This window comes from Papaver somniferum, chromosome 10, assembly GCF_003573695.1.
Source record: "Papaver somniferum cultivar HN1 chromosome 10, ASM357369v1, whole genome shotgun sequence".
Classification (NCBI taxonomy): domain Eukaryota; kingdom Viridiplantae; phylum Streptophyta; class Magnoliopsida; order Ranunculales; family Papaveraceae; genus Papaver; species Papaver somniferum.
Genome location: NC_039367.1, coordinates 161,080,564 through 161,090,952, shown reverse-complemented (window position 1 = coordinate 161,090,952; position 10,389 = coordinate 161,080,564). Strand labels below are relative to the sequence as shown.

Genomic DNA, 10,389 nt, shown 5'->3' with positions numbered 1-10,389 from the left:
TTCGGGGATGGAGGGTGGTGGTTGGTGGGGGGGTGGTGGGGGGGTGGTGGAGGTGGCGGCGGGTGGTGGGCGCGGTGGGGTGGCGGCGGTGGTGGTGGTGGGGCGGCGGTGGTTGGGGGCGCGGTGGCGAGGTGGTGGTGGTGGTGGTTGGCGGCGCGGTGGGTGGTGGTGTGGTGGGGCGGGTGGGGGGGTGGGGCGGTGGAGGAGGTGGCGCGGTGGTGGTTGGCGGCGGTGGAGGTGGTGATGGTGGTGGTCGGTAACGGCGGTGGCGGCGGTTGACAGTGGTTGTTTTTGGCGACGACGGTGGTCAGTGGTGGCGGCACAGTGGTGGTTCTGCTGGTGGTGTTATTTTATGGTGGTGATAATATAATAGAAATTAATGGTGGGGTTGATTTTTATTATTATTGGGGTGATTTAAAATTAAAGGTGGCGTTGTTTTTTATTTTTTTGTTGGTGTGATTTAAACTAGAAGACTAATATAGACAATTTATGTTAAATGGGGTTTTTGTAAACAATTTGTTTTGTTGGAGTTTTTGTATATGGATAGTGACACCTTTGGGGTTATAACTCGCGGCCCGTTTTATTTAATATATTTTTATATATTCATTTTTTTATTGTTTTTTTCTAAATTACTGATTTTATTGCTGTGATTTAAAATATTACTGCTGTGAGAGTAGGTGACAATGTGTGCAACAACTAAAGTCATGAACAGATATCATTGTATGTCATTGAATAACACGATGAGAAAATGATTATATAATTTCCGGTAAACAAAAATTACAATTCAATCAGTAGTTCAAAAAACAATGAACCTTTACAAGAAAAGCCTATGGATCCACATTTTGTTGAATCGAATTTACATACATTTTAGATCTAAAATAATTCCTTTAGTCAATAAAGCCTATTTGCTGCTGGCAATCAAATTTGGGTTCGATCCTCATCCAAATTGTTGTTGCTATGGATCTGGAATTAGTACTTTGAGTTGCAGTTGGTTTTTGGACAAGGAGATTACATATATTCCTCTTTCTCTTGAAGGATGATCTTACCTGCATGTACAGGGAATTTCACATACTGATGGTAAAAGAGAATAAAATGCCATGTAAAAAAATAATTGATGATTTTGATAGATCTAAAGTAACATATAGAAAAACCACACATTTGAACATTGATTTGATCTTCAACATCATCTGAGGGTAACAAAGACTAATTAAAAAAAAATCACATAAGTAAAAAAAATAAATTCCGATTATATCAAAACATACCCTGTTAGATGTATAATTTTATCCAATTTATACATCAAAATGTTTTCTTAGTCACACCTGAGTAACAAAACCTGTACAAGTAATATAAAATCACAAAAAAAGAAGAGATGGAGAGCTGGAATTACTTTATAACGGATGGGGTACGTTTTGAATCAGAATCAATTAGAGGAGTTAAACGAGATTGGTGGTGGCGGCGGCTGATTTTGACGGCAGGCACCATTGTTAGAAGAAAGATGATAAAAGAAAAGAGAGAAAGATGATGAAGAAGAATAAAAGAGAAGATAGTGGGCTAAAATTATGGTTACTCCACATTAAAGGAGGATTTATTGTTACTCCACGTTAAAGGAGGAAATTGAGTTAAAAAAGGTTAACGTGTAACCTCTTTGTGGAAACAGTTTGGATGTGAATTAAAAAGATTAAAAATGGCTAACGTGGAACCTGTTTATGGGAACAGTTTTTTCCCTTTTTTGAGGCAATTATGGAAACAGTTTTTTTAGAAGCAATTAAATCACAAGTTACTTTTCTTAAACACGTTGAGAAATTATTAATTTTTTAATTTTTTTTCTTAACTCATCTTTATTCATGACACCATCACTAGTGCTGCAACAGATATGCTCGACACTTATCGCAATACAATCGACATAATATTTTTCCGACGGTAGGAACTTCACATATATATAATGCTTACAACGTTCTTTTTAATGTCAAAAATAGAATGTTAGAAATGGTGTTGTTTGTAGTAGTGAAGGTTGTGATCGTGAGAAGTGAAGCAATCCCAATACAGGGATTTAGCTAAGAGTTGTGTGAAGCAATCCCAGTGGGGATTTGGCTAGAGAAGTGAAGAAATTTCAATGTGGAATTTGAAGAGTGTGGAAATCCTTCCTGTAAAGTAGGTAAACGAGAGTTGAGTGGATGAGCTACAATGCTCGATGATGAGTTTGTTTTTGTGTTTGACTAGCAAGTTGTATAAAGCACAATGAGGTGTTTCTAGCTTGCTAAAAGGTATGTGTTCCGCTGCGATAAAGAAGAATTTGAAAGAAGTTTGTGATTGTTGCTATGGTATGATAGCACTACGAAGTGAGTGTTTGATGATTGTTGTTAAGCAAATGAAGAAGATTGGTTTGTTAGCGGAGTTACAGTTTCAGCTGCGGTTTGTGAATTGAGTTTGATAATGATGACGGAATTCTGGAATGAGAAAAGACAAGAACGTGTTAACGTTTATCAATGGAAGAAGAGGAATGTAAAATGAGAAAAGACAAGGACGTGCAAATTACAGAATTGTTGTTGAATGATATCTTGGTTTAAGGGAGGATGTTTGAAGTTAAACCAAGATATGATGTTTTGGTTCAAGAGAGTTTTAGAAGAGTTCTATTTAGAGTTTGTTTTATGTTAGGAAAGTGTGCTTTATTTAGAGTTTGTTTTTATTATGAAATTTCTCTGAGTGATCGTCAAGTTTGTGAGACTATAAGTAGGCTATTGAGCCATGAAGAATCGTACACCAAACTGATTATCAATGGAATCGTTTATTTTCTTTCGCGTTTGCTCTCCTCTCTCTTGCTCGATCCTACACAATGAGAATGAAAATGTGATAAAAATGATTTGTTACGCGAGAAGCTATCACTTGTGCGAAGATAATAGATCCATGAGAAAAGTGCGACTCATATGCGAATAAAGTCTTTATCCGTTGTGAAAAGTTTAAGGTTCATGTGAAAAGCCTGCGAGAAGAAGTTTGGCTTATCAGTACCAGTGCGACGGCGAGAGGCACAGTCCCGCATAGATAGCCGAATTTGGAGACAAATAATTGGTTTTATTAGTTGTCATTCGTTATGAAAATTATATAAATGCCTATAAGGGGTAAGAGAGTATTGTAAAGGGGTGCATCCACTATATAAATGCCTCTATAAGGGGTAAGAGAGTATTGTAAAGGGGTGCAAGAACTTCGTATTCAGAGAGATATCTTGTGAGAAAAAGTTAATAAATTCTAAATTAGGGTTTGTGTGAGAACTTAGCCTCCAATATCATTGTCTCAATAAAGTCGTTAGAATTTATACTAGCTATGTCTTAATTATAATCGAGAGTGTTACATTTGGGCGTGGGGATTTCCTGTAGCTTAATCTATTCTATTATATAAAGGGAAGGCCCCTTAGGCACTGTTCATGAACGGTGTTGAAGCTGTAAATTTTGGAAATACTATTCTACCCATAGTCTTATGACTATTTCAAAAATATCCTTTTAATTAAATGAGGCTAAAATAGTAAATATGCAAAATAAAAATTAAAAGAGAGTAGAGAAAGAGCTGATCACATCAGGAGGGTCCATAAGCAGGTAAAATACTTAGACTAGACACAAGCAGTTTTGGAAGGCACGTGCATAGTAAAGATGCCAAAATTTTCAATTTTCTAAATTGCCCTTATGTCATGACCACAAGAGTGATGTGTTACACATAAAAGTCAGGGTATATTAGTGATTTAATTATTCTAAATATATACAGATAACGTGAATCCTAATCCCTTTGATAACAGACAAAAAAAGGTGATGGCCTTCATTTTCAACTTGCACGTGCGTATGCACGTGCGAACAATCTTGTGCACGTACAGAAGCAGTACACCAAAGCTACACGTGAAAGGAAAATATCAAATGCTTATAAAATCCTGGAAAAATCAAGTGGATGCCTTATTCACCGTTGAAATATTTCGACAGAGCGGTTGCAAAAGGGAAGTAACAATTTATCAAATGAAATATCTGAAAGGCATACCAACTCCAGGATTATTAGTGAAACTTGATGAAAGACTAAAAACAAATAAATGTTTCCTAACATACTACTCCCTCCGTTTCAAAATAATAGGCAAATTTGTTTATAAATTTACACACAAACTTGCCTATTATTTTGAAGCAGAGGTAATAATTCACTTCATCTGATTTCCATCTTTCTCTAATTGGCAACAGATCAGCAAGTGATCGCGCACATCTGGGCTCTCATTCTTACTATGTTTCTGGAATGTCCTTAGAATTATTCAGAAAAGTCGTGCTGTCACGCGGATGCGCGCATGACAGCCAAAATGAACCATTGGATATGTGATTATGGGGATACACTTACAGATCCGGATATATTGGTACATTATTGTTTTTAATATTTACTTAGATTTCCTCATCCCAAGTAAATTGTTTTTTATTTTTCTTTAGCCCTCCATCAAAACTCGTGGTATGAGATTCATTAAAACTGTTTTTTCTTTCAAGAGCTTTTGTTCATGTCTTCATGATGTATGAAAATATTTGAGTTGTACTTGATCTCCAATTTACATTCCAATTTTACACTTTTGATTATAATAAGGGCATGCATCTGATTCAGAGACTTGTGCCACTCATGGGAATGCTTGCAACAAAACCTCTATCAGAATTTCTTCAAAGATTCCTAAATGGCTAAGCCTATAATCGGATTCTTGCATTTTCTGCAAGTTCTCTGACCACTCTAAAAACAACCTTCAGTTACGATCATTCCAAAATCAAAATCATCGAAGAAAAATTTAGCGATGTTCCCCATTCCCATTTCATGAATTTGCATACATTAATTGATGATTTTTTCCTCTATATTTGATGGGCCTTTTTTCAGTTCCTAAATCCAAGACGGATAGTCATATCAATATAGGTTTGATTAACCAATTAATTAAATAAATAAATTAAGGGTTGGGATCTCTCAACAAAAGGTTTTGACAAAACTTTTTAACAAAATTCAGTAACCATTCGATCCCATAAATCAAGTGCAAATTTGTGCACCCCTGCAAAACCGGGGTGCACATTACGGACGTGTTTATTTGTTGATTAAAATACCTTAAACCACCTATTTTTCTTCACTTTACGGTTCTCTTTCTCTTTCTATTCCTATTTCTTTTCCTTTTTTTTTCGCTCAATTTCTCCAAAGTCAATTGAAATTCGCAGTATAGAAATCATCAGAGAAATAGTTTGTGAGATGAAATCTTCGGCATGGGATGTAAGTGCCGCAGCAAAATTTTTCAAGCCCGATGTTGTTTACTCGAGATCCAATTACATTTGCTTGCATTCGTAGCTTTCATTTGTCTATTGATGGATTCTAGTTTAGTAAATTCTCATGTTCGAGTGGGCATCAGACTAGAAAAAAGCCTCACCTGTTCGTTAAGGGTTTTATAGAATTAAAATAGATGAAACTAAATGGAGAACCCGGAACAGATTTAAGGACTAAATTTGCATTTCATCAGTTTCATTCATATATACACATCCAAGTTCATCAAAACAGAGTACTAATTTTGAAGCTTCGTCATCACTAAATTTCTCATTCCGTCATGAATCATTATAATAGCACCCATCTTGTTTTTTTCCATCAAGAACAACAGCCAGTAGAATCATCATCACAGTCATGAGAAGGAGAAGATAGGAGAGAAAACAATTCCTTAACAATCGTTCTGATTATTCTTTTTTTTTTCTTGATCAACAACAATTCTAAGTGGTACCTGTAAACAATCGGCATCATTGTCATGACGATCTGTTGCATTATCAAAAAAGAATTAACCGAGGATGTTGTTGATATAATATAGAAGGAGAAGCGGAAGAGGGAGAGAATTACTTTGCCTAGTTTTTAAGAGTTAAATTAGGTAGTTATTGTGAAACAGTATTCGGTTTCCAGCCAACATAATTATGAGAGGGTCGGAATGTGCATCCCGGTATTAAGGTTGCACAAATTTTTGACTCCCATAAATCTCACGGTTTATTTTATGGGTCCTAAAAAGGGTATAATCGACTTTAGAAATTTGTGTTTTGTCTTGGAATTGATCGACTTCGTTGGAGCTAGAGTTTTCTCGGAGAAGCAATTTCCATGCATGTCTTGAAATATTAAATTCATATTTACCGTTGTCTCCATAAATAACCTGTAACTGTGAAGTGAATTTCTCTGATCATCACACACTTGTTGGAGGCTTGGAGCCTGGAGACTTATCCTTTCTTCTTCCATTACTTCCCCTTTAGTTTTCTATTTTATTTGCTTAATATTTTTCCAGTGATAATGGAAGTACGGATTGTTTGTTCGATTAACTTAAACAAGTTCATGCACGGACCACGGTTTGTCTTCCAAATAGCATCCTTTTGATTAAGATCATAAAAGTTCTCCTTTTCTGCCATTAGTAGATCTCATAAGAAACTCAAAACCCAAGTTCTTTGATTGCTATACTACAAGACTAATTATTTTTATCCAATTTCAAATCATTACATCAACACAGGCTCAAATCATTCATCCCTAAGTTTTGGCTAAGATTAAAGAATTCAAACATTTGGCATGGGAGTCTACTGTGGAGAATCTGGACATAATGGTTATAAGGATGAGATCATGAGAAAATCAAGAGAAAGAAATGAATAAATAAGGAGTTAATGATGAGAAGAAAATCAATAGAAGATGAAAAATGGCTGCAATTAGTTTTCACTGTGAATAACATGATTTTTATGGCAGCTACGGGAAGAAAGGAGAGAAGAAAGATGGGGTCGACGGAAATATACATATATTGGCCGTAACTGTATCCAGGTCTCACGTAGGCCCACTAAAGATTAGATAAAAAAATTATCAAAGGACAGTTTGGGAAAAAATGCATAGTTATTAAAATAATTTTGAAATTAAAAAAATTATCTTTTCAAAACAAAAGATTATAAAATCGAGAGGAAACATAAATGCTTAACCTATACACGGATATATAGGTTAAGAGACCCTCTATGGATGACGTGACAATTAATTACGTGTTTGGTTCGTTTATTAACGTAAAGGTCATAACATGACTACGGAATTATGGGAAAGAAAATATCGTGAGATCTTTTTCTGCTTCATCTTCTTCTGCTAATGGCCAGAGAAAACCTTTGAATCTCTTACAATGTTGTAAGCTTAGGAAAGAATGATCGATTTTTTTATATTTATAACTTGATTATCCCCTACTGACGTTCAATTCTTCCCTGAATCCATTATTTCCACCAAGTTATAACTTGATTATCAAGTATATATGCCTCCACATCCTTCAAATATCCAAACCAGTGGGTGGGACTAATTAATTCTAAATTAAAAATCTAGTGGGTGGGACTAATTAATTCTAAATTAAAAGGCTAATATGAGTACCTCTTTTATTAACGCCTTCTTAAAATATTAGAATATATGACAATTATTTCGCTTGATATTTCTCATAAAAAATAAAAATAATAAGACCGTATAAATTACAATTATTTCTCATAATGACCGTATAAATTACAATTATTATAACCGGGATATGTTAGGTGAAAATATATTTTGTATATATGTATACGTATCTGTAGTAGGTAATTAATCTTTTACTGATCTAAAAAGGGAAAGTAATTAATATTGTAATCCATATAAACCAATCTTTTCCACCTCCCATGCCATTCATTCGGTAAGAGGAGTCTTTTTGGTTTTCTAAAAGTATCATCAGACGAATAATGTCAAAATGCATCGCCTCGATCTGTTGGTCACTCATTCTAGCAATATACATTCTAGTGTTAATTCCAAAAGAATCAGTTGAGGGAAGAATGATTTTGGATGCGGGGAACAATTCAATAATAAAATCTATTAAAGTACTATATAGTTTCCATTCGTTTATACAGTAATCTCATACTTTTTGATGTAATCTCACACTTTTTGATGCAGTTGTTATTTATTGATTTTTATCGTATAGGTTGACGAAGATGAAATCATCGATTGTTATGATATCTTTAAGCAACCTTCTCTTAATCATCCTTCACTTCATAATCATACAATACAGGTTTAATAATTCATCTCCTCATTATATATTTTGGTATATTTTTATATGAAGCTCTAAATGCTTATGTTTATTGGAATATGTGAAATAGATGAGACCTAGTATGAGACCAGCGTATATGAACAACTTCGGGACGCTTCAGCTTACACAGACTTGGCATAAGTATGGAAAATGTCCAGAAGGAACTATCCCTATACGAAAGAACATAAAAAGTTTCAATTCATTACTTGCGCGCAAACGTCTCCATCCAAGATTATCTCATTATGATACGCCTAATACATCACAACCAAACGATATTAGGGACGGCCATGAGGTATATTTATATGTAGTTATTATTATTTTTTGTAATCGTATGTCAATCGTACTAATTTGGAAAATATGTTTTTTTCGTTTGTATTTCCTTAAATACTCATATAGTACGCCGTGATAAGGGTGCACGGGAATTCTTTCGGAGCACAAGCAAAAATAAATCTTTGGAACCCATCTGTAGAATGGCCACTTGAGATAAGTGTATCTCAAATCTGGGTTTCAGCAGGCCAATATAATGATGTGAATAGTATTGAAGTTGGATGGGAAGTAAGTTATCCATCCAGGATTATGTTTCCACAACTTAATTTTTTTTAATATGCAACTATATTTAATTTGTCTTTTTAATTAGGTGTCTAAGGCCATATATGGTGATAATCAAACCAGATTCTTTATATTGTGGACTGTAAGTGCTATTACTCTACAAAATCATTTGATATTTATTTTGTTTCAATATTTTACCATTGTTACATATATTTGAATTCATATGACCAATATTAATAACATGTTGTCCCAGATGGAAAAATTAGAAAAGATAAGAATTGATTGTACAATCAGATGGTTTTAAAGGCCATCTACTTTTGTTTGGTATCATTTAATTTTTGATGTTTTTTTGTTAGACCGATCGCTACCAAACCGGTTGCTACAACCTCGAATGTGAAGGTTTTGTGCACACATCCTCGGATATCGCTGTTGGTTGTAATTTCACGGAATTGTCCACTTTCAAAGGAGACCAAAAAGATGCCACTTTTGGCGTACACAAGGTAATAAAGTGGAAGTAATTGATCTCACGCTCGCATCATTTTATAAAATTTGTTTTTAAAAACTGACACATTGAATAATCTTTACAGGACAAAAAAAGTGGAAATTGGTGGGTACAAATACAAGGTATTCCCGTGGGATATTATCCAAGTTCCATTTTCACCCAGTTATCGAAGGAAGCCGTAGAAGTAGATTTCGGTGGAGAAATTTTTAACCAGAGAGCCAAAGGTCAACATACTACGACTCAAATGGGCAGTGGTCATTTTCCCTCAGAAGGAGGTTTGGGAATATCAAGTTATTTTAATTATGTCCAAATAATCGATGAAAATGGCGAACCTAAAGATCCCATAAATGTTGAGTCGGTTGTGTCTAATCCAAATTGTTATGATTTGAAAATTGACGACAACAAAAATAATGGTTTTGGATTCTTTTATGGAGGTTCTGGTTATAATGATAAATGTCAATAATGAAGACATTATGTCGAATGCCCAAGTGGTTAGTTGTTCGCAGCTTCCAACCATATTACTCTGTCACATGTGCTCTCTAGTCATACATAATTTTAGACCGATCAAATGGCGTCTGTTGGCCGAGTAGTAATTGCGATTTATAAGGTTGTTAAGGATGCTAATCTGTGTCATTGATTAATAAATAAACTTTATAAGTTTAAAGTTTTTTTTTTTGAAGCATGCATTTTATTATAGGAAACTGGGTTACAATTTGTTGTGAGTATGTGGTACCCATCAAACCAGGAAATAAAATTTGACTAATAAAAAGCGGGATTGCCTGGTCCCATAGTTTGGTTGACGAGTTTCCCAATTGACTTCCATCTGCCGCGTGATTGGCCAAACCATCTGTTGCTTGGTTTTCTTCCCTATGGGATCTGTATGAATTTATTCTTTATTTCCACGATTATCCCCGAGATGTGCCAAGGAGGGTGGTAGAGAATGTGATGAAGCGCAAAAGGTTTTCTAAGTCAGTGTCAAAGAGAGCTTTTGGCCATTGTCTTTCTGTTTCCATTCTTGAAGCCAATAGTACATCCCAGGTTTCTACGGTTAAGGCACTCGTAATTCCTAAAGGTTGAGCTACAACCATTAAATTTCGTGCGTCGGAATCTCTGCAGATGAGTCATGTTCTCGCAAAACTTGGGTGACTCTGGATACCCCATATGTATTGATCTTAATCCAATTGATATTTGGACTTGACTATCCTACTAATATTGTAGATATCGACACATCTCCTGGTAGGACTGGTGGTAAGGAATCTAGTGCCGCAATTAATTC

General features: G+C 35.2%; 1 protein-coding gene and 1 long non-coding RNA gene across 2 annotated transcripts; one reads left to right on the top strand and one right to left on the bottom strand.

Moving 5' to 3' along the window:
• Positions 1-741: 741 nt before the first annotated feature.
• Positions 742-1,540, bottom strand: LOC113317260. The gene is made up of 2 exons (XR_003343368.1): positions 1,388-1,540; positions 742-1,046 (listed from the first exon to the last, which is right to left on the bottom strand). It is a non-coding gene; the product is annotated as an uncharacterized LOC113317260 (long non-coding RNA).
• A 6,150-nt stretch (positions 1,541-7,690) lies between these two features.
• On the top strand, positions 7,691-9,691 carry LOC113317395. The gene is made up of 7 exons (XM_026565501.1): positions 7,691-7,856; positions 7,958-8,044; positions 8,133-8,354; positions 8,459-8,617; positions 8,700-8,753; positions 8,968-9,111; positions 9,199-9,691. Exons 1-7 carry the CDS (start codon positions 7,722-7,724, stop codon positions 9,574-9,576), a joined length of 1,179 nt encoding a protein of 392 aa, XP_026421286.1. The 5' UTR covers positions 7,691-7,721; the 3' UTR covers positions 9,577-9,691.
• Positions 9,692-10,389: the final 698 nt, after the last annotated feature.

What these genes read in the sequence shown, in the direction of transcription:
- LOC113317395 (XM_026565501.1), top strand. Translation starts at nt 7,722, where the DNA reads ATGTCAAAATGCATCGCCTCGATCTGTTGGTCACTCATTCTAGCAATA. An exon ending in TTCATAATCATACAATACAG is followed by an intron (nt 8,045 to 8,132) that starts GTTTAATAATTC and finishes TATGTGAAATAG; the next exon opens with ATGAGACCTAGTATGAGACC. An exon ending in GTATTGAAGTTGGATGGGAA is followed by an intron (nt 8,618 to 8,699) that starts GTAAGTTATCCA and finishes CTTTTTAATTAG; the next exon opens with GTGTCTAAGGCCATATATGG.